The sequence below is a fragment of the Xylocopa sonorina genome, chromosome 9, assembly GCF_050948175.1.
Source record: "Xylocopa sonorina isolate GNS202 chromosome 9, iyXylSono1_principal, whole genome shotgun sequence".
NCBI lineage: Eukaryota > Metazoa > Arthropoda > Insecta > Hymenoptera > Apidae > Xylocopa > Xylocopa sonorina.
Genome location: NC_135201.1, coordinates 10,244,549 through 10,266,915, shown reverse-complemented (window position 1 = coordinate 10,266,915; position 22,367 = coordinate 10,244,549). Strand labels below are relative to the sequence as shown.

Here is a 22,367-nt window from a genome sequence, read left to right as displayed (position 1 = left end):
GTAACATAAAATAAAAAATTCAACCTCAATATTGTATTTATCTTTCGAAATCGTAAAATATATGAACAATTTTTATGTAACCGCATCAGCTTAAGAGATAGTGACATATTTGAATCAGGCGCGTCATTCCAATAACATCGTTCTAACGCTGAATCGCACCAATTTGATACTGTTGAAAATTCGTATAGTTTTAGTAATAAATAAAATATTATCCCATTACTCGAGGGCGAGTACAGGAAATGTTGCTAAAACAATAATAGCAATATAATTACAATTATAATAATAACAACATGACAACAATAATTAATAATAATTATAATAATATTAAAACTATATGTAGATAATATCGATAAAATTTCTATGAAAAAATTCAATTATAAAATTCAATTAATCAATTGATCGCTCCAAACGTATTACGTTTTGGAATTTCAAGATTCCTCTCGTTAATCAAATTTTGTCACAATCCATTACATTAACGTAATTTTGTGTTGACTTCATCGATTTGTTCGTCAATCCTGTCGGACATTCCACGGAACTTGTTCGGTTCTGGCCCAATCATCTGTATAAGCTGTGGTACATCTTGGCCGCTGATTTGCGTGAAACGAGCCAGTGACTTCATGCAGGCAAATAATTGCTCCTCAGCGGGACTGCCATTGAAATATTGCAATAATGCCATTGTCAACTCTACGGCGACATCATCGAACACCTACGTATTTCAAAAAACGAAAGACAATTAGGATAAGGTCGTGGTTGTTTAATCACAAATCTGCAAAACACCTGACAAAGACAATGAACACTAAGAAAAATGCATGTCTTCACTCTTTGAAAAGCACAGGAACAAATAAATGTCCAAACTGAATTATCTCTCTGTTTCTAATTATTTGGTGCATAATGTAAAATTAAATCGATGGCGACGAGGATGATTCTAATGACGGTGATGTGTGTGCAGATCTAGACAAATCGTATCATACTCATGAAAGTGCATTTATAAATTGTGGTGGATGACTTACCGTAATGTACGGTTAAATCATATGTGTATGTATACGTGTTCAGACAAGTACCTTAGAAATGCTGCCTTTTGGTAAAAGTCGCCGCAGATTTTTGCTTTTGTTCATTTTCTGAAAAAATAGTATCCGGTCTCTCGATAGGTATCCATTAACTTCAACTGCATCATCGCAGTATCGTATACATATATGGAGATACAAACGAGTAACGAGTGGCGTATTTATATATTTCCTGAATCATCGCTATTTATAATAACAAATTGTTTTTAGAAACGTTTCGTTGCTCGTTTGTGAATCAGTTACCAAATTTGATACACGGTTAAAAACCTCGTTTCAGTTTTATAAGTACAGGTGATTTATTAATAAAGGCAGCACTTCTATTCGCGATAATAGTTAAAGCGTCACCTTCGGTTGTTATACTATTTAAAATTAAATTAATAATGGAAGCATTTATTAAGCGACATTGCTAATAATACACACATTTAGTCTAAGAATTAGGGGCAGGAAGATCTTTTTCTCCTGTTATGTATTAGAACAAAATGCATAACACAATTACTGCACGAGTTGAAACAGATGCAAAAGAAATAGGAAATTGTTAATCGGAGAGGAAGGATACAGACCACAGTTTTTACCTCCTTGCAGGCAAGGTTGTGAATAATAGCGGCACCACGAATTTGCAAGTCGACCGAGTTTGAAAGCAACGAATGCACCGCGACTTTGGTCGTCACCCTTATGTTACTGATATTTTGGGTTTGATGTTGCCATTCCGATATGTACAACAGCCATTCTGAACTACTAAGATTTTCGAACATGTTTGCCAACTATAATATATAATTGAAAATTAAAAAACTGTTAAAATTTAATAAATTAATTGATACACGCTCGGTTCTATTTTGCTTACAAATTGTGCAAGAGGAAGCTGTTCCTCTTGAGGATGACGATCAATATCGAAAGCATAATTCATAATTATATGCTCCCTTCTATCCTGATGCAGTAAAAGAATCACGTCGTCCTTTAACGCAGCAACAGAAAGTATATTCAATAATTTCACCCTTGCATCGCTTGCCAAAGATTTATCGTACAAAATACGTCCTAGATACATCGACATTTTCTAATAAATACCTTATTAACGAAATATATCATTATTTTTCGACTCACCTACAAAATTTAAGAAATTATCGCCAAGTGCCCAAGAACCCTCATTTTCTAAAACGTACTGTCGAAGTTCATCCATGCACACTCGTTCCTCATCGTTCAACTTCCCCTCCAATAATTTGGTTAATGCCTGATACTCTTCTTTCACGTCTATTAAATCCTTAAACACTATAGGAGGATCCCGATGGCGTTTCTTTTCTTCCTGTTCCTTCCTCTCCTCTTCCTCCATTTGCATAACACTATCTGATGGTAACAACTCTGAACTCTCGCCGTTCGAAGCCTGCATTTCGCTCACGCTTACTGCACCTAAATTTATATCCAAACAATAGATCGATAAAACGAATAAATGGATGAACGGACAGAATGGACTTGCATCCTATTTTGTTAAATCAATCTACTTTCGCTTTCCGCCATCTGTGTACAATTACTAGGCCCGGTACTGTTGGTATCGCTCGCGCCACTATCTCTACTTCCTTTCTGCTTTTTCTCCTTCTTCTTCTTTTTTTTCTTTCTGTCTTTCTTCGCGAGTTTCTCGTTTATCTCGTTTCTCCTTTCTTCTAACGCGATCGAGTGCAATCTACAAAAACGTTTACGCTATAAGAATGATAAAAGAAGACGAATTCATATAGAACTGGACAGAGGGATGGTGCACTACCTTGCTTCTTCGATAGCCTCATTTAAAAGCTCGAATTCTGGCGAAACCTCTCTGGGATTTCGTGCTCCAAGGAATGTTTGACCATCGATAAATGCCTCACTCGCGGTACTGGACAAACCTTCTATCAACCCCCTAATATCTTCTCCAATTGGTCTAAACGATAAATAAACTCAGACAATAAAAAGAAACCTCGAAATTTACAAACAAAATCTTTTATATACTCACGCCTGAAGTATTTCTTCGGGTAGATCGAGAATATATTTGGGTATACCCTTTCCCACTAGGAAATTGCTAACTTCTTCTGAGAAACAGTTGCAGTTATGCTTGAAAAGGTTATACGTGCCTGGGCTGTAATTAAAAAATTAAGATAACAAAATAAAATTTGATTGAATTCAGAATGAAGAGAGAGAGGGAGAGAGAGAGTAGTGAAAAACAATCAAACTGGTCGAAAGAGCATTTGAAGAATAACTCACGCGAACGTAGACGTTCCCAGCCCGTTTATATATTCGAAGAAGACGGAGTAAGGCAGGTAAGTCTCGCCGAGTTTTTCCACCTTGAGCGGCTGCCCTAATACTGTGCTGCCCTGAAATAGAAATCAATTCATTTGTGTGCGATTTGAAAAGAAAGCGGACATTCAAAAACGCGTCAATGTCAATTTTGCGACACCTGGTTCAACGGTGGGTGTCTACTTCCACCCCCTCTAATATTAACGCGCTTGTAATTTTAGAAGCACGACAAACTTGCGCTTCCCTGTAAGAAACGCTTAAAATAACCGTCTACGGCAAGTGCATTGGTATTACGTTCGACGATGAAACGCAGAAAGAATATATCAAAGAAAAGAGAATAAGAAAAGAGAAAGGTTCGTAAACGTTGTAAAGAAGAAAACGAAGAAGAAGCGATTTCTCTTGCAGATATCGTAACAATTAGAATAGCTCGATAATGTCGAAAAGTATCGATACAACTATTAAGCGTTAACAAATAACCTATGATTATTAAAGTCGATTAAAATAATTTTAATTTTAGAACACAATTGTATGCTAAAAAAAAAAAATTGATGGTAGCAAGCTACCGGAATTTATAATAAAACGAACAATCACTGGAAACAACAACACTCGAGTTTCTTTTCTTTGGAAATACATGAAACACCATTTGCACCTACTTTAAAGAAATAATAACAAACGTCGCGTCGTTGTGTTCGACAGAATGATTGAAACGGGAGATGAAGAAGCGAGGAAATGGACGAGCGCGGTGAGCCGTTCCTCCTTTCTCGTCAAGGAACCACTCGAATACGGACTGGCGTCGCAGTACCCTGAGGTTCGACGCCACGCAGCCGGCAAGCGTAACTCAAGATAAACGATATTCGAGTTCGCATGGCAGCGCGCACGCTCTTCGTCGACGCCAGTTTCGGCTTGCTTTTTCGATGACGTCGTCCTTACACACATCAAACAACACCTGCCAGCTGATCGTCTACCCCAGTATCGGTTGCGTCGATGTTAATGACGGTCAAGAAACCGTTCTGTTCGCTGGCCAGCAAAAAGATACGAAGAATGATGCGAACAAGCAACATGCGCGAGCGAACTGTGAGAAAAACGTGAATCAAAACAAATGTGATTAAAGACCGGGGAACTTCGATAAAGGTTCCAATTATGTATACAAGAAAACTTACGCTTTTGTGCAACACAATGCTTGATTTGATCTCGTGATTTCAAACGCACCTCGATCCTTTGCTAAATTTAAATTCCCAAAACTCGAGCCTTCCGCAAAGTGGTATCGGTATACCGTACTTTCTTACAACACGAAAAAGAGGTAATGGATCGATATTAGTAATCGCGAGGAGAGACTTACCGATAGTTCTCGCCCTCGTAGAATTTTAGACGATGGACCATAGGATGGACAGAGCCATGAGAAAAGAGAGAAGAGCGAAAAAGAAAGAAGTAAAACGGAAATTATTTTTAGATTCAACCGGACCAAATTTAGTACCCACTCCGTGTCTAGCGTATCGTATGGCCAGAATGACTCGCCACTACGACTAGCGCGTGCCCCGATCGGTTACCATTTGGACGTCGGAGATGCATTTCGCAGCAACTTAACACTTCACCAAGAGCAATTTTTTTTATTTACGTTCTGATCGTGTTATTTACTTCGAAACTCGTCATTCGTACACGTTTATCAACACATTCGAAGTTAGATTTTGCTGGTAGCTCTTCTTTCGCTTCCTGTATAACAATGTCTGCAACTATATATTATTTCAAAATACTTACCGGTCGAGTATTTTGAATTCCAAGTGTCCCAAAGAAATATTCCCTTCCATACGCGACGATAGCCGTATGCCATATTCCTTCTACGTGCCGACCTACACATAAATCAAGTTTCCTATTAGCATTAATCTTTTACATGCACATTACTTTACTTCACGAATGAATGAATGTTACCTTACACATTTATTCAAGACAATCTGAGAAACTACCGATATTTGTTTTAAACTAATACAATAAGTAAACAGATATTGGTAATATCCTCCTCAAAAAATTATACATTTCCTGAAATGTATACTAATCTTTAATTTCTTATGATATATGTTCATATAACACATCTTGATGTATAAATTATATCATAATATTGAAAATTCTTTAAATGATTATTACATGTTCGTCAACTCTAGTATAGTTTTGGAAAACCTGTCTCATAATAAACAAAAAGGTACTTATTTAAATAGTTTTGTTTCAGGGCTAATAAGTACCTGAAACAAATTCCTAATATCGTGCAAAGTTTTTGTCCTGCCTATTCGTTGGCTGTGTAATCGGTAAAGTACAATTTCAGCTTGCACGGATGACGATTCAGTCTCGTAATCGTCGGCTCGGGTCTCCTTCGACCTAGTTTCTCACCGCGGGAATAGCTAAGCACATCCGCGATTTTCTTATTGCAACGCGTTTCTGGGAGAGTCGCGTGGTGAAATAACCGCGAGAAATAGCTGCTACAGCTATCCGGCACGACAATTCACCACTCTCAAAGATTATGCAACATTTCATGGATACTAAATCTCGACAACTATACAGTTATTAAAATACATTTAACGAATTCTTATTTTCATTCAATTTGTCTAAAAAATCTACATAAATAAACTAAGAAAAATTATCTGTTTGATCTTTTTACTCGTTTCAACGCTGTTAAAATGAAACGCTATTAAGCTTTTTTTATTACTGTTTAATATTCTTCCGCATTCCGCAGCTTCCGTTTTATAATCGCAATAATTTTTATTTCTATTTTGAATTTCCCCATCCCCGTCGTTTTTATGATTCGTTTTAAGTAGGCATACTTTGCGCGGACAGAAGTGCATACCTCTTATTTATTTGTTTGTACGGAGAATCGCATCTAGTGCGAAATACTAAGCTCGCGAACAATTACAAGTAGTGCCTTCTGAAAATAGATCTGCATGCTCGCCGACTAATCGTGAGTGGCGAACGAACCTTGGATACATGACGTAAACGCCTCGAGAAGGCACGTGTGCCTACTGTTGTATTTTACAACGTTTCTGTGGAATTTTGTACAAATTGAATGCTTTCTTCCCCTGTTACTTCCGTATTGTGCCAAGTAGTACGCATTCAAATTTTCTGCGAACACTGCGGGCTATTCTCGCCGTCTATCTCACTTTCTGTAGATAGCTGCAATTTCCCATTTCACACATTTTAATCGATGCAAGTCATTTGTAATAACTTATTGTTTAATCTTACTATGTATTTGATATCATCCATATCGAATTGTTAAACTTTAATCAAATAATAACCAAGAAACTCTCTATTGCCGACAACTGGAACGGATGCCGTTGACATTGGGGCAGAAGAGGCCCCATATTTGGTCGCCAGACAGCAGATTGGCCAAGACTATGCACGATGCACCATGTTGTACATACAACATTACAGAAAATTCAAGAGTTTCGTCGAGGAATCATGTCTCATTCATCGTATCCTCCAGTCCAATCCTTAATAAACTTTATAAACTCATTTCTTGAATTTAATATCGAGCGCTTTTAGAAAAAAATATTTTGCATAAATTATTTACATAGGTGTTAACAAATTGAAGTAAAAATCAAGAATAAATTGTGGATGAAAAGACGAAATAGATAGTACATTGCAGGTTATTTTTTTTTTTTTGAAACCACAGAAACGCACGAAACGCTTATGTGATGTGACCTAATAATTCCTACCATTCTAATTATAACATCTTGCCATTTTTATTAAAAATATTGACACAGAATCGAGCGTATAAAAATTTGGAAACCAACGAAATGTTATCTGCAAATGTACCAACATTTTGCTTATTAAACTAAATTTAGAATAAATTAAAATTACACAGAACTGGACCCAATGACAAACATATCTGTGCCAAGTTACCATCGCCCTACGATTCGACTCATTTATGCGATTGTCTGAATTCTCTTGATTCTGCAAACATATATAACACTCGATGATTGTTAGTTGTTAGTCCTTTTAAGTAGCGTATTCGTTTATAACTTATTTAACGAAAACATCAATAGTTATCTATTATTAGTATCTCGTTATTCAATGACGATTCAGGAATATTTGAAACAGATAGAACAGTAAATTTTATGTTTGTCATTTTCGTTATTCACGATTTAAAAATATCAGATTGTTGCTGTTTACTTCGTATGTTCATGCTATTATAGAAGAGGGCGCGGAAATAAGTCTTTAAATAACGCACAATAAGATTTAGGTGAAACGAACGAAGCTGATAATGATATATTAATCTATAATGATATATTAATTTACCTATGACGAATCTAGACATCATAGAGGCTATGCCCTTTGTAAGGTCATAAATGTACAGCTCTACGGTTGTCTTCACATCTTCCGCGTTTTCCATCTTGTCTAACTGTAACAAATAAATTTAAACAATTAAATAACACAGTTAAAATGTTCCTAAATAAGTGGAGAACATAAACTAATCGGACAATAGCAACTAACAGATTAATCGATTGGCTCGCAATTCCCGCGAAAACGTTTTATAAGACCGAGAATGCGCTATTAAGTCGAGCAAATGAAAGTCGAATGTATCATTTTAATTGGTTGTCTTAAGATCACCGACCAATCAAAAAACTGTCTAATTTAAATCGATCTGTCAGCTTGTTTCACAAGCGAAATAAAAACCGTTACTATAAATGGGTTTTATAAATCCTTAAATTATGAATATTATTTAAATCCATTTCGCGCACGGTCCGACAAACCTCTTTATGTCCGCTCTGATGGATGTAACGAGTGTAGAGGACGCAAATACACTGGTCGCCCTGCACAACTGAACTCGTTCGTTTAACTCGAATGAAAATATAAAATGCGCCACGAAAATACAAAAATAAACGAATAAATTAATGCTTAAAGGTCGTCTGAAAGGAAAATATCGCAATACGCGATACACAATACGCTCGAACGTAGAATTGATCGATGGATCGATCGATTGCGATGTTTCATACAATGACAATCTTTTACACAATGACGAGTCATCCACTACAACGACAACTCACCGCTACGAACGTGTTGTAGATCGAGATTTAACTGTTGTGTATCGCATACGACAATCTCTTGACTTGTATATATTATAGCTGACACTTTTCTCATCGCGCATCAGATGGAGCGCAGAGTATGCGCGAGATCAATACACACCTACTCTACCGACAAAAAATATAATAGCTGATCTTATTACTTTTTACAATATAACGAAGATCAACTGATATAAGATATGAACAATGATATGACTCGTACATGGCTACTTTTGTTAAGCAATTAAAATTGTTTAAACATTACCATTCCGACAACCATAAAGAATTAAAAAAAAAATGATATTATTGGTAAAAATATAATATCATACATTTGATCGCATAATTATACACATTTGATTAACAATTGTTTAACGAGTACATACAACGAACCAAAAATACGAGATGATACGAATGCGTTGGTTACGCGGTTTTTACGAATGCGATACCCCCACGATATTTTCATGTGCCAAAATACTGTCAAACGTTTCGTGTCATCTGAAAACATGTATTCTATTTATACTATTTAAAAATTGCAATTATTCCAGACAGATTGCCTGAAAAAGTACACATCGCATGAAGAAAAAAACTGAAAGTTATAACAGGACAGAGTTGAATTACAAACGTAGTAAACAGAGAAAAAGATCGATTGAGAGTTTTCATACCTACCTTCTTCTTTTCATTGACAACAATCTATTAACAGGTGGATTGATTATCAGGATACGCAAACAGAGACGATAGACAGATGACTAGTTAAAAGAATAAAGTGAAGTAGCTCCAGGTAAAAACGATCGAATGTTAACCGAGATTGGACGATGATACAGCATATATGAGATGTACACCTCTTGCTTGACGGCTACTGCCTTGCAAATGCAACTGATCACGCTGAAATCTTCGCCGGAGTTAGGGACCAATGTAGAGACACGGCGCGGTAGTCGTTTTTGCCAGGAAGAAACGGTAAAGAGGTAAGAGGGTCACCGCGCGATGGCAGCGCCCGCCTATCGACGCAGCAACTAAAAACACAACACGTTCATATTCGAAACGTCGCAGATTTTAAATGATTATATAGTCAGAATGCAGAAATGTCTATACCGTATTTCCCTTGCGTAGCAATCTGTACATTTTTGACATCAAATTAATTCAGTACAATTACAAATGCATTTGTTTCTAGTATCATTATTTTCACAAATCATGTCCGCGTTACTTGAAAAAAGTTAATACAGAATTTCTTTAAAATGCGAACCATTTTCAGATGATACAATTAAGTATCTGCGAACAAACAATTTTATTAATATAAAAGCAGTTGATACGAATAGCAATGTTTTGTTGTTAACGTAATATGGAAGCATAATTTATACTTTAGAATACAAGAGAACGCAATAGGTCTATTTCTTGACAATAATTCTAAAATAAATAACTACTAGTATTAATAGAATGTAACCATTTATAAGAAAATTAGCTGTTATTCGCTATTTGTGCGATAAAATCATAGTTCCTCTATATTGATATTCACCATTCATTTCATTAATTGTAACTTAATAAGTACAATGAATTTCTATAACTAATATACATTCTTCTAACATAATATTAACTGCACAATAAAAACATTCGATACAACAATATTCTAAACAAAATCAAAACCAAAAATTCATAGGTACAATTTATTGAAGAATACATTTGAAACCATAGAGGCATAAAATAAGCACATTAACCTTTTATCATAATTATTGGTAACAGAAAACCGAATTTACAAGGTAAATTAGTGTATTTTTGAACTTTTAGTCAGGTACATAATTACATTGGTTGTACAATAACCTTACAATCTAGAAATAACATCACTATTTCACTTATTCTTCTCTAACTTGTAAAATAATCTCTCACCTATCGCAGTATCTCATTTTTAAATAATTTCTATCAAATTAAACTCGAGATGAAATAGTAATATCTGTTTTGTTTCTAATCGAAGACGATAAACTTAATAATTAACAGCCACCGCCACCGTGGCCATGACCGGACACCAACTTACCATCGGTTCAACAACCTGTCCCTCTGTTCTACAAAATTTCCGTCTAGTAGCTGAAATGAAATAGTAAGAATAAAAATGATGCCTGTCACGATGTTACTCGTACGCGTCGCATGCTGTCGTTTGACTTTCAAGGGGAATTCGCTTAAGTGACAGTGCTGGAAAAAATAAATATCGACAAGGGGAGCCAATACGACGCGCAAAACAATTCAAACATCACGGAAAGATTACTCAGCAAATACGGGGTGACTCGAAAAAGTGTAGGAGACGCGTTCGTTTTTTTCACGTTATAAAGTTGGAGGTATATACCTATGTATATGTACTGTATACACACATAGGGGGACAGGGAGAAATAATCGAGGGAAATAAAATAAGATTGGAACGTTTGGCTGCCGAATTCACCTCTTTATATGTATTAAAAGTTAATAACTGGCACTGTTCGTGCACGTCCGTGTGGGGGGGGATAAGGTGTATACATGTAATGTCGAAAAACGTGTGACAACTTTATTATTTTAGACACGAACTTACCTAATCTGTATTTGCAGACGCGTGCTAGTTAATCTGTTGTCTACTGGCAATAAAAGGAATAGTGTGCGGTAATTGAAGTTCCGTTAAAGTTTCCTGGTGAGCAACGACGTAGCGCTAGATCCGTTTGTGATCATTAAATCGGAATTGTTGTACATTGTCTTCACGATTGTAGGTTAAGGAAAGTTGAAGGGCGAAAACAACCGAATCGACAGCGAAAGTGAATGAGAAACACCGTATTCGATAGTATTTTTCTGATATTTATAAAGTGATGTAAAGAAAGGTTAGGATACTAGACGTTGACTCAACAATTTTCTTACTCTCACTAGGGACTTTAGCGATATTGCGTTACGTGCAAGTAAGTTGAACAAGGGTTGAACAGCTGATGCTTCGTAGACACCGGCGAAATGTCAAAGTCTAGGCAAATTGTAAGTTACCTACTGTTAAATGATTAACCTCGACATATCAGTTCGTAAATATTGTTAGACCAAAATTAAACAACATTCTGTCCAAAAACTGGCTCGTTTTTTTCATAAATCAAGCGAATTTTGTTTTTCACGCGGTGACATTGATGTAACTTACTAAAAGTTCCCAGATATAAGGCCAAGTTGTTTTTCTTTTATGATTTAAAAAATGAGTGGTATATTAATGTTTTGAACAATACAAATACATCAAAAATGTTATTCAATTTGATAAGTGACTCTATATTAAATATTACATTAATATTTACCTTTTACAAATGAATAGCTTATTTATTATTTACTTTTTTCTATAATTTTTTATATATGTAAGTAGATTGTAAATTTATTCACACATTCATCAAATATTTTTATTAGGAAATAATATTTCTCTTACATTTATTTTTATTTAAAACTATATAATTTTATTCGAAACTAAATTTTTGTATACGTTTTCATTCCTATGAAAATCAAATGATTCATCGATCTTGTATAAACTTTGCCTAATTCTTGTCATGTTGTTATAAATGTTTGTTTCTTTATAGACTCTACGTGTGCAATGTTCTGAAGGAACAAAGCGTATAGATGTGAATCTCTCTGATACAATCGAGCAACTATTTGAAAAGGTTTGTACTTCACGTCGATGACTTGGAGTAACAGTCTGTAATTACACGAACGAGTATTAATTTTTTACCATTGCAGGTTTCTAAAGCCTTCGAATTAAACACTATCGGATTTGGACTCTATAGAGAACGAAATCATAAAAATGAACTTCCATTTTCTCTTAGAAAAACAGTATCAGGAGCAAAACTTTCTCATGGAGACATGTTATACTTAGCTCCTCAGAGTAGTACACAATTATGGAGTACTCCTTCAACTAGTACTGCCAACGTTGACACTTCTCAAGGTTTTAATTATATCTTTTTATATATCCGCCGTACAGTTACAGTCTAATACAACATTACATTAATTTCATTTCATACAAGAACTAGGACCAATGGATGTGACAGAAACTACAAATCATAGTGGTACTACATCTCAATCTATATCAAATACAGTTGAAGATGTCGATGAACAATTATGGAAACTCGATGGTAAAATACAGAGGAAACGCGATGAGAAACTGTAAGTATACATATACATATAAATTGAAAAAGTAAATACATTTCTTACATGGAGGTTTTAAAATATTACAATTTATGTAACAGATGTAGACATGGTGCAAATGGGTGCTGTGTACATTGTACTCCTTTAGAACCTTTTGATGAAACTTACCTTAAGGAACAAAATATAAAACATTCGTCTTTTCATTCGTATCTCAGGAAACTCACTACTGGTGTAGATAGGTACGTTATATAAGCTCATACTATATTATAAATCTTAAGTACACCGAGTCTCAACGATTTTGGTACGGCGTGTGTGTCACACGTCCCGCCAGAATCGTTGAGACTCGGTGTACAACCTTTCTGTATCTTTTGCAGAGGGAAGTTTATACAGTTAGAAGATATAAGCTGCCGTATAAAGACTGGCTGTAAAGATCATCCACCTTGGCCACGAGGTATCTGTAGCAAGTGTCAACCAAGTTCCATTACCCTAAATCGCCAAACTTATCGTCACGTAGATAACGTCATGTTTGAAAATTCAAGTTTAGTTGAACGCTTTCTCAATTATTGGCGTAGCACCGGTCACCAACGTATTGGTTTTTTGTACGGAAGATATGAAATACACACAGATGTACCATTAGGAATTAGAGCTGTAGTTGCAGCTATTTATGAGCCACCACAGGTGACTTAATCAAACTAATTTTAGAATGATCGTGTATATGCGCACATACAAAAATTCTTATAATTTACAATGTAGTTATAATTATTTTAGGAAAGTACAAAAAATTCTATACGACTTTTACCAGATGAAAAGGAAGGGGTAGTCGATGAATTGGCTCGTTTACTTAATTTAAAAAGAGTCGGATGGATTTTTACTGACCTTATAGCTGATGATATCAAGAAAGGAACGGTAAATTTATCTACACTTAATTTATAATTCTGTTTTTCATAAGCCAAAGTCCTTAATTAATAGCATTAGCTTAATTTATTCAGGTAAAACACGTTCGAAATATAGAAAGTCACTTTTTATCTGCTCAAGAGTGTATTATGGCTGGGTATTTCCAAAATAAATATCCAAATCCCTGTCGTTTTTCTCCTAATAATTATTTTGGTTCAAAGTTTGTTACTGTTTGCGTTACTGGTAAGTTAATAGTAAGACTGCTTCATTTGAATGTATCAGATATAAATAGAAAAGGGATTTGTATTTTTACTAAATCAAACATACTGATTGCAGGTGATGAAAAAAATCAAATTCATATAGAAGGTTATCAAGTATCTAATCAATGCATGTCATTGGTACGAGATGGCTGCTTGGTTCCTACGAAAGATGCTCCAGAATTGGGCTATGTAATTGAATCAACAGATAAACAGTATGTTCCAGATGTCTTCTACAAGGTGAGTACATTCATTTTATTTTAATATATTCAATTACTTTTCTGCTTCAAATTAAAATGAATGCAGCTTTAGAATTAATTATAAACGTTCATATTGTTGGATTATATTCTCTATGGTGGTAGTGTTAAGGAAGGTAAAAATATACATAAAGCTATACACAAATGAAAGAGAAACAGTTTATAACTCAAAATCGATTGATTAAAAGTACATTTAAATTGGGCAACGAACTTCATTTCGTACATGTATAATGAAATAATAAAACTGTTTAAGCAAGTGCACTACGGATATGCGCTTCCGTAGACAGTAAACAAAATGACCACAATTTTCGTATGTAATGATGATTACGCCTTAACTTAAAAGGGGTGTGTGACGAATAGAAAAAGAAAAGGAGACGGGAAAAGAGAGAGATAGACAGAGAGAGAGAGAGAGAGAGAGAGAGAAAAAAAAATAGAAGGTACAAAGATAACGGGGGAAAAACTTACTGAAGAATTATAGCCGCTCAACCGTTTAATTCGAACGCGAGGGGCAAGGTAAACCGTCGGTTGTTGGAATCGATATTACAAGCTATGCGTTGTTACCTCATCACGTTCATAAAAATATATGTAGTACGCGCGCGCGTGGATATTTTGTGTATACAGGTGGGCTTCTAGGTTCGCTCGCTTCGGTAAACACATGGATTCATATGTATCTAGATTCGAAGGTTTCGATTGACGCTTCCGGTATTTTTTTTTTTTTTTCGCAACGACCGAAACGAGAGAAATTCATTCGAGCTCGACCACCCTTCAATCGTCGTACGTATTACGCAGTGTTATTTAATTCTAACGGCGATTCTTACGTTCATCATGATGCAATCAGTTCTTTTCATATCATTGCAAAACGCGATGAATTAGCTAATTAACAAGTGTTAAAACTTTCAAGTTCAACATCGAATGAGGCTTTCTTCGAAAAAGGCATCCGCGACGACGAGGGCGTGCAATTTCCTACAATACGTGAGTGCGCTTTTTGTTTATACGCGCCGATTTAGAGAACACTTTTTTTCGACGCGTTTTGTCTCGCACATGGGTATATGATAATATGATACATAACGATGGGATTCTTTTACGAGGATTCAGACGAGCAATATAACGCATTACATTATCGTAGTACTTCGATATACAGCATCGAGGAATGATTCGTTATAATATATATTCGCTCATTTCGTTCGTTTTTTCTCATCAGACGATGAGGCTTACAATCTACATAGTAGTAGTTAGGCCTTGCATACATTTTCATGTTGAGATCTAATCTTAAATACAGTTAATTTACGATGGTCTGCTAGACCACAGGCAAAGAGCAAAAAGGGAGGAGTATCCTTGAGTCGTCCGATAGGAACCGCAATTTTCCCCGACTCATTTCATCGCGCAATTACTTGTTCCCTTTTAGCTCCTTTTCTCTCCTCTGAAAAAAGAAATGGAACGATACGTGATCGTTAACCGGGTCGAAATAGAATTGGCCCATTCACGCACCGACGTATCGTTCAATTAATGTTCTAAACGACCTGCGTATATGGAATCACGTATTTTTTTTCATTTTTGACTTTTACGAAGTCACGTATTTCGGTTATAAAACAAAAAAGTTCCCGCCTGTACGTTTGTTTGTTTGTTTTTTTTTCCTTTTTTTTTTACAAATATATGAATGTATGTGTATACAACACATACCAGTTTGCCCCACTTTCCGTACGTATTCCTTATCTACATTTTTCCACCTCATCTACATATTTTTTTTTATTTTTAAATTCTTTTTCTTTTTACTACCTATTACCTACGACATTAGCAACGCCCGCAGGGCGACCGCCGTTTGCCACGGTACTTTTTAAATCCCGTGCATTTACCCTCTATATCAACTATACGTAGCAATATGCCAATAGCCAAAATAAACATCGAACTTCTTCTAAACAAATGTCGTACAGCTAGAAGTCGTATCGATATTACGATCGATCTCGAGGTACGTATTTATCGATCATCGTCGTTATTGTAGATACAGAATCTTATTGATTCTCAATCAATAGCAAAATATGGATCTTTATTTCTTCTTTCTTCTCTTATGCGTCCACGTTTAAAAATAGATTCAACACACATCTTTAGAATTCTATTGTTAATAGCTAATTAAATTGTGTGACTCATTACGGAGCATCGCGATTCATGGAGCCATATGGTCGCGGCGGTGTCTCTCAACATATAATATCATTTATCGTCTCGGATATAATGTGTACGTGATTTTTCGTTTAATTAAACACCCCATTCCCCCGTATCGAACGCATCAGAGATACCGTCGCGAACTCGTAAAACCTCTTCTTTTTTTTCCATTTTTTTCCTTTTTTGTTTGTAGTTATCTAGAGCGGGAAAACGTAAAGTATACGGGTAGTACTTGATTACCCTTCGGTGTATACTAGCCGCAATAATGTTGTCGTTACAATTTACCACATTTCGTAATTAAAATATTCTTCGTAGGCTTGCCCGTTTGATCGCCAAACGTAGATATCTTCTCTACTAATTCTAATCCTTCGACAACATGGCCAAAGATTCCTGTGAATCCGCGCATCTCTTGCAGTATTATACGAAACTGTGAACCCACCATACCGAGATTATCGTGTCGCTTTTGTGTTCTCCGCATCCCGACCGCTCCTCTCACTGCAGGGAACTTCGTGTCGTCCGGCATAAAATATCCATCCTCGTATATGCTTCTTCCCCCGCGGCCGTTATTCAACTCGAAATCACCAGTGATTACGGATTCACCCTCCCAGCATTGGAATATAGTGCAACCCTTGTAACCAACTCCGACTTCGCCGGTTGCAAGCACACTAAAATTTTTTGCCATTTTCGGCGCTGCATCGGGTCTCACTTCTATCACGATACGACCGTGCGGGGATCCGTTCACTTCGATGTTGAAATAATATAGAGGATAAGGGTTCGAAGGTCCTCGAAGGGATGCTATTCCGCTGGACGGCGGTTGAGAGGACGAGTGGACGGTTACCAAACTTCCGCCGCCAGTGCCGACTCCTTCCGGTATAAATGTCGATTGTTGTGGTGGATGTAACATCGCATTAGGTGGCGCGGGCGGAACAGGTTTAACGGACGGCGAGCCAGGTGGAATAAGAAGTTGCTGCGGGGTTGCCGGTGGCGGTGGACCTTGATGCACGTGAACGGAGCCCGGCGGAGCTTGTTGAGGCTGCATCATGGTCGAATGATAATCTATAGAACCGTTTTGCATGTGTTGCTTACTAACTACATGTCTCGAATACAGCTGCGACATGCAATAATTTGCGAGGAACAATATCGGATTTTGTGAAGCCGCCAAGTGGTTTGGTAATCTACCGCCATTACTCGTCCCTTGAGAAACGATCGGTTCTCCTGTGTGAATCCCAGCTAACGCTTGTTTCAATAACGCAAAATCGAACACCACTCCCGAGTTACCAATTAAATCGTCGAGCTGGCACTGCAACATCATTTCTTGATACTTCGATTGCAATCTTTGCTTTTCTATTATAAGTTGCGAATGCAAAGAATACACATCGCTAGGGCTGTCTATCATCTGCAGGCTAGCTTTCGCCTTCCCAAGCGTTTCCCGTGCGTCCGTTATCTCGGGAAAGTGACTCCAGCCGTTCTGAAGATCAGTCTCGACGTGCGTTTTCAACGTTACACAAGCTTCCAACACTTTTATTAAAAATTCTCGCTGTTGCATAGCCAGTCTTTGAATTTCGGTCGATAACTTTCCCATAGCAACTAACTCCAATTGAACCTGGAAAGACATCCACATGCATCTTTCTAATCACAGCAAACGTTACATGTCGACTGCTGATTCATTTTCGTACACGTTTTGTGTAGATATATATACATATATATATAGAGAGAGAGAAACAGAGAGAGAAAAAAAAACAATGTACCATCAAATAAAGTTAATTGTAAAACTTACATCGGATATGAGTTGTTCTTTGGCATCAGTTTGCGATTTAATCTGGTGACCTGGGTGCTCCTGTGGAGTGGCGCATGCTCTACAAAGTGCTGTACAACACGTCGCACACCACAATGCCAGAGGCATTCCGTGTGTGTGACAATTTTCGCTCTGTAAAAATATCACAATAATCAGAAAATTACATAACACTCTCCTTTTTATTTCACGTACTCGTGTTCTCATGCGGTAAAAAAAAAAAAAAAATTAATGTCCTTTTCGACGCAAAAATTCTAACAAAAAAAGGACATTAAACACAAAAATGATATCTTATACCTTAAAAGGAAACTATTGTAGACCTTGTAACGTAATCCTATTACTATTAGAAGCTATCTACGATATGGCTTCGTAGCTGCACGCTTTCTTTACCATTTGCGTATTAACTAATAATACAATATAACCGGGCGACGAACCCAAAATCGGTTTACGAAAAATATGCTCGTTTGTCATGTACCTTTCTCTCCTTGTCGTTCGTTTTTCCAGACGTGTTGTTCGTGGTGATTTTTAAGTGTGACAAATTGTTTGTTAGAGCAAGAAGAGACGAATGCGTCGGTAGAGCATCTGGTCCTTGATCACCCAGGTCCGTCCTTTTCCAACAGTGCGCGCAAAACAACTCACGTCCCTTTAACAAATTGTTCTCTATGCAACGCAGGCAAAAGTAATGCTTGCAACTAAGATATTTCGGACATTGTTCCGCGTCGTTATACTTCTGCTTGCAGTAACTGCAAAGCGTCAGTTCCTCTAAATCCGTTAATACGCTCGGATCCAGCATCTGAAAAACAATAATAATAAAGTATTCTCTTCACCGATTAGATTTATTATACTCAATACTTAACAACCGTTAGAATGTGTAGTATTTGTCGTAATGCCCAAAAGTTACTCTGTGCTAATAATTTACACGATTCGGCCTTTGTTCGACTAAGAAAATTTGAAAAGGTACAAGAAGATTTAATAAGGTATGGAAGGATGTGCTCGCGGAACGTTCGTTTCGCTGTATAGACCTGACTTATTTGAGAAAATAACGTAAAGGTCGAGTTTAATATACCTATTAGTAATAACAAGCGATTCGAGCGTAATATTGTTTTCATTTCGTCCTTTTCTTTCTTCTTCGCTCTCTCCTTTCTTACGCGCAGTACAATTTGTAGTCATTATGAAATACAAGAAAACGTATAACTTTAAATTCATTGTCTTACAACAACTGTGAATTTATTGAAAGCATATTAAGATTATTCATTTTCATGTAACGCACGCAAAAGTTATTTAAGATTGCAATTCAAACGATGCGGGCATTTTATAATTATTTATTTCATTATCGATACATGTGTATTTGTTCGTGTTCGTAACATATATTTCCTGTAAGATCTATCGCGCCGAAAGAACTTGAAAAAGCGTTCATTCTAATCGGACATATGGATTACAGATGACAATCTGTGGTATGGCTATATTTTAAATAATACTACAATAACATAACGAAATACAAGACGGAAAAACAAAGCAACGACGGGTATATTTTTACAAGTGATACGGATCGTATTTAGAATTGTTTTACTTCGTTCTATTCTTCTTTCAGCATTGATAATCGTGTTCTTTGCGGTATAGAATCGTTTCATGACACGCAACACAACTGTTCAATCGTATTATTTTATTGCATCTCCTTTGCGCACTTGTTTCGAAAAGGTTAGCATCTTATCTGACACAGCGACTAGGAACGACAAAGTTATTATGCAACAATTTGGCTGGCACAATCAAAACGTAAAAAATGACATTTCACGGGAGAAGGCGCATGCGTGCGCGATCCCGCCAAAACCTAAAGGGGGTCGAACAGTCGAAGTTTTGGGATTTACCATTCGTTACGCGTAAGAAACCATTCGAACGGGGGATGCACGAGCCGATGATGGGGGGGTGGGCACGTACTGCTCGCATCTCTTATTAATACAAAGCATTCGAAACACCAATGTACGTGGGGCCGATAAAACCTTCGGCCGAATGATATATGGATTCTGGCAGCTTATCGCCAACTTCTCTACGTGATATTACGCTGTCACTGCTTGTGACAAGTCCGCGCTCGAGTGAAAACGACTTGCGAGCTACATATTGCGTGTCAGGCAAATTCCGCGGGAATATAATAGTTTATTCTCACTGGTATCGTCTCGAATGTTTATACGTACACGGAGCGCCTTCTCTTTCTCTACCTCTCGTTTCTCAATCTTCTTCTACTCTTCTTTCGTTCTCTCTCTCTCTGTCTTATCCGCATACACACGTACGCACACTCGCCTCTACTTCTCGTGCCCACACTCGCGCACGGTATACGCGCGCGCACACGCGAGCCAGAGGGACACGTACACGAATTAATGCCATACACTTTTCCCTTATCACCCATACAGATACGCACGCACACCAATATTCATACATACTCTCTTTTTCTCTTTCCCTTTCTTTCGTTGTATTGTAAATGTTTCCGTACCGTGTATACGATTCGTGATCGTCTCCTTGCCGCGCGATGGAGGCTGATCGTTGGCACTCGTCACTCCTACCGTGCACCGTAACGATGATTATTCCGTAACGTTTGTTCGGGTTTATGATGTGACTTTAATTTACATCGGGGATTGACGTAGTGTTGTGCGGGTTCCGCACGCAGGAATCGAGCACCCCGACGTTCTCGTCGCCGCTGTCGCCGTGGAGCCTTTTACCAAGCTTTTTTTTGTACTTTTTACGTTACGTGTTTACGCTTATCGAACGTCGTGAGTTATTATGGATAACATAACGACGGCGCGCCGGTAACGCGGCGTTACTTCAGTCTTAGCTCGTGCGAACGTTTTGCCACATCATGATGTTTGGTTCACTAAACTAACCACTAGCATGGCGGCGACGACCGACCGACCGACCGACACACACCACGGCGCGCGCTAGTCGCTTACGCTGTTGCTCTCCTCTCCTCGTCCCGTATCTTACCCCCTCTCGACCATTCTAAACCTATCTCCTCTCTCTCTCTCTCTCTCACCGCCTCTCTCTATCTCCGTCTCACGATTCTCTCCCTCTGTCTTTCTCTTTCCTCTTTCCTCTTTCTTCGAAGCTTTTAGTTCGACTCGTGGCAAACGGTGCCGGTTGTCGTCTGCGACTTCTACCATTGCGCGCGCATTTCTCCAACGACTGCGAACAGAGAACATTATGGACTTGCCTTCATAATCGTACTTGTATACCTCGTTATCGCTGCTCGAAGTGACCAATGACATTGTCCAGATGTTGCCCGTCCTCGCCGTGTGCCGGGGACGTTTCCACGTAACCGCGTCTAAGCGCGCGTTTTTCAGAATGCTTCGAACCGAGTGCATTTGAAATTTTTCACTCTCTATCCGTTGTTACCGAATAATGTAATAAGATTTGTTTCTATGATCGTTAGGACAAAGATTCTTATGGGAACGAAGTATCAAGGCTAGCAAGACCGTTGCCTGTAGAATATTTACTAGTGGATGTACCCGCATCTACACCACTTACTCCACAGTTTACTTTTTATATCAGCAATAATATTATTCCATTTCCAATTGAAAACAGGTATGTCAAAGATATTCGGTAGATAGTGTTCCTTTTTCTTGTTATTTTCAAATAACTTATGTGTGTATTAATATAAATCTTTCCATTTTAGACTCATTGATGGACAAATTCAAGAATTCAGTTCACTTTGCTCTTATATGCAACAGTTTACTAAAGACAAATTCTTAGAAGCAGTTTCAGATTTTCACTTATTAATTTTTATTGCAACAATGGATATGTTCCCAATGAAGGTACTCATTAGACGCGTAGATAATACTTGTTACCCATGCTTACATTTGTCACGCAACGCAGCTACAAAATGTACATATTTATCTCTTTAGGACCACATGATGCCACTATTAGAAGCAATTCGTAATAAAGACAGAGAAAAAGCAACGGAATGGTCACATTCGGAACAATGGCTAATAGTCGAACAACTCATATCTGAAACTTCAGCATCTACATCTCAACCATCATTTGATACTAGCTCAAGAATGCAATCCTCTGCGCTCGCAGAGGGAAGTGGAGTAGCAGTTGGTACAGATCCGATTGCAAACTCGCCGCCGGATCAAACACTTTGGACTTGTTCTCATTGCACTTTTCTTAATGCAGCAGGGTTTGCAATGTGTGAAATGTGTGGTTTGCCAAGGAATACGTAACAAACTGCCATTATTATATTGCTTTCGTATTGCATTTAAGGGTGCTATCCTTAAATTGCAATTTTGCTTCCGCAAAATTTGACGCATAACCGTGTCTTTGCGGACCTAAAAATTGTTTTCAACGCATACTTGGCTTTATTTATGAGTGAATAAAAAAGGAGAAAGTATCTTTTACCGAAGTATACTTCACAGCTTTCCTTTCTATAATAATTCCCTGTTACGTATGAAGTCATAAGTAATACAAAATTACGGAATGTAATAATTATTTTTTCATATCGACATCATGTTTGATTATAATTTACCAATTATACTGTGAATTATTATGGT

The 22,367-nt window shown here is 37.3% G+C and overlaps 4 protein-coding genes across 10 annotated transcripts; 2 read left to right on the top strand and 2 right to left on the bottom strand.

Moving 5' to 3' along the window:
- Positions 1–11: 11 nt before the first annotated feature.
- Positions 12–9,354, bottom strand: LOC143426872 (uncharacterized). Of its 5 annotated transcripts, XM_076900573.1 has the most exons (13): positions 8,300–8,374; positions 8,057–8,124; positions 7,602–7,704; positions 5,076–5,167; positions 3,288–3,397; positions 3,040–3,162; positions 2,815–2,967; positions 2,558–2,736; positions 2,163–2,465; positions 1,906–2,096; positions 1,637–1,825; positions 1,062–1,118; positions 12–706 (listed from the first exon to the last, which is right to left on the bottom strand). In XM_076900573.1, exons 1-13 carry the CDS (start codon positions 8,328–8,330, stop codon positions 473–475), a joined length of 1,833 nt encoding a protein of 610 aa, XP_076756688.1. In that variant the 5' UTR covers positions 8,331–8,374; the 3' UTR covers positions 12–472. The 5 variants fall into 5 exon arrangements, with proteins under 5 accessions (XP_076756688.1, XP_076756691.1, XP_076756694.1 ...); XM_076900576.1 differs by lacking the exons at positions 8,057–8,124; positions 8,300–8,374 and adding an exon at positions 9,032–9,354; XM_076900579.1 differs by lacking the exons at positions 8,057–8,124; positions 8,300–8,374 and adding an exon at positions 9,205–9,227.
- A 1,109-nt stretch (positions 9,355–10,463) lies between these two features.
- Positions 10,464–11,012, top strand: LOC143427231 (uncharacterized). The gene is made up of 3 exons (XM_076901162.1): positions 10,464–10,468; positions 10,521–10,863; positions 10,931–11,012. The coding sequence occupies exons 1-3, from the start codon at positions 10,464–10,466 to the stop codon at positions 10,943–10,945; spliced, it is 363 nt and encodes a 120-aa protein (XP_076757277.1). The 3' UTR covers positions 10,946–11,012.
- LOC143426870 (nuclear protein localization protein 4 homolog) lies at positions 10,883–22,224 on the top strand. The gene is made up of 14 exons (XM_076900572.1): positions 10,883–11,009; positions 11,086–11,156; positions 11,240–11,338; positions 11,914–11,994; positions 12,071–12,275; positions 12,355–12,493; positions 12,577–12,714; positions 12,850–13,153; positions 13,244–13,381; positions 13,465–13,612; positions 13,706–13,866; positions 21,251–21,402; positions 21,494–21,632; positions 21,723–22,224. Exons 3-14 carry the CDS (start codon positions 11,318–11,320, stop codon positions 22,038–22,040), a joined length of 1,944 nt encoding a protein of 647 aa, XP_076756687.1. The 5' UTR covers positions 10,883–11,009; positions 11,086–11,156; positions 11,240–11,317; the 3' UTR covers positions 22,041–22,224.
- Positions 14,029–20,743, bottom strand: LOC143426873 (uncharacterized). Of its 3 annotated transcripts, none has more exons than XM_076900580.1 (4): positions 20,318–20,743; positions 18,308–18,625; positions 17,818–17,967; positions 14,029–17,643 (listed from the first exon to the last, which is right to left on the bottom strand). In XM_076900580.1, the coding sequence occupies exons 2-4, from the start codon at positions 18,623–18,625 to the stop codon at positions 16,315–16,317; spliced, it is 1,797 nt and encodes a 598-aa protein (XP_076756695.1). In that variant the 5' UTR covers positions 20,318–20,743; the 3' UTR covers positions 14,029–16,314. The 3 variants fall into 3 exon arrangements, with proteins under 3 accessions (XP_076756695.1, XP_076756696.1, XP_076756697.1); XM_076900581.1 differs by lacking the exon at positions 20,318–20,743 and adding an exon at positions 18,899–18,975; XM_076900582.1 differs by lacking the exon at positions 20,318–20,743 and adding an exon at positions 18,690–18,741.
- Positions 22,225–22,367: the final 143 nt, after the last annotated feature.

Excerpts from the sequence above, each read along its gene's own strand:
- LOC143426872 (XM_076900573.1), bottom strand. The coding sequence starts at position 8,330 with ATGACTCGTCATTGTGTAAAAGATTGTCATT. Across the intron at positions 2,737-2,814 it reads GAGGCTATCGAAGAAGCAAG|ATTGCACTCGATCGCGTTAG; the intron begins GTAGTGCACCAT and ends ACGTTTTTGTAG. Across the intron at positions 2,097-2,162 it reads TAATTTCTTAAATTTTGTAG|GACGTATTTTGTACGATAAA; the intron begins GTGAGTCGAAAA and ends CGATGTATCTAG.
- LOC143426870 (XM_076900572.1), top strand. The coding sequence starts at position 11,318 with ATGTCAAAGTCTAGGCAAATT. Across the intron at positions 13,613-13,705 it reads TGTTACTGTTTGCGTTACTG|GTGATGAAAAAAATCAAATT; the intron begins GTAAGTTAATAG and ends TACTGATTGCAG. Across the intron at positions 13,867-21,250 it reads TTCCAGATGTCTTCTACAAG|GACAAAGATTCTTATGGGAA; the intron begins GTGAGTACATTC and ends TATGATCGTTAG.
- LOC143426873 (XM_076900580.1), bottom strand. The coding sequence starts at position 18,625 with ATGCTGGATCCGAGCGTATTAACGGATTTAGAGGAACTGACGCTTTGC. Across the intron at positions 17,968-18,307 it reads CGAACGACAAGGAGAGAAAG|AGCGAAAATTGTCACACACA; the intron begins GTACATGACAAA and ends ATATTTTTACAG. Across the intron at positions 17,644-17,817 it reads AAGAACAACTCATATCCGAT|GTTCAATTGGAGTTAGTTGC; the intron begins GTAAGTTTTACA and ends ATGTCTTTCCAG.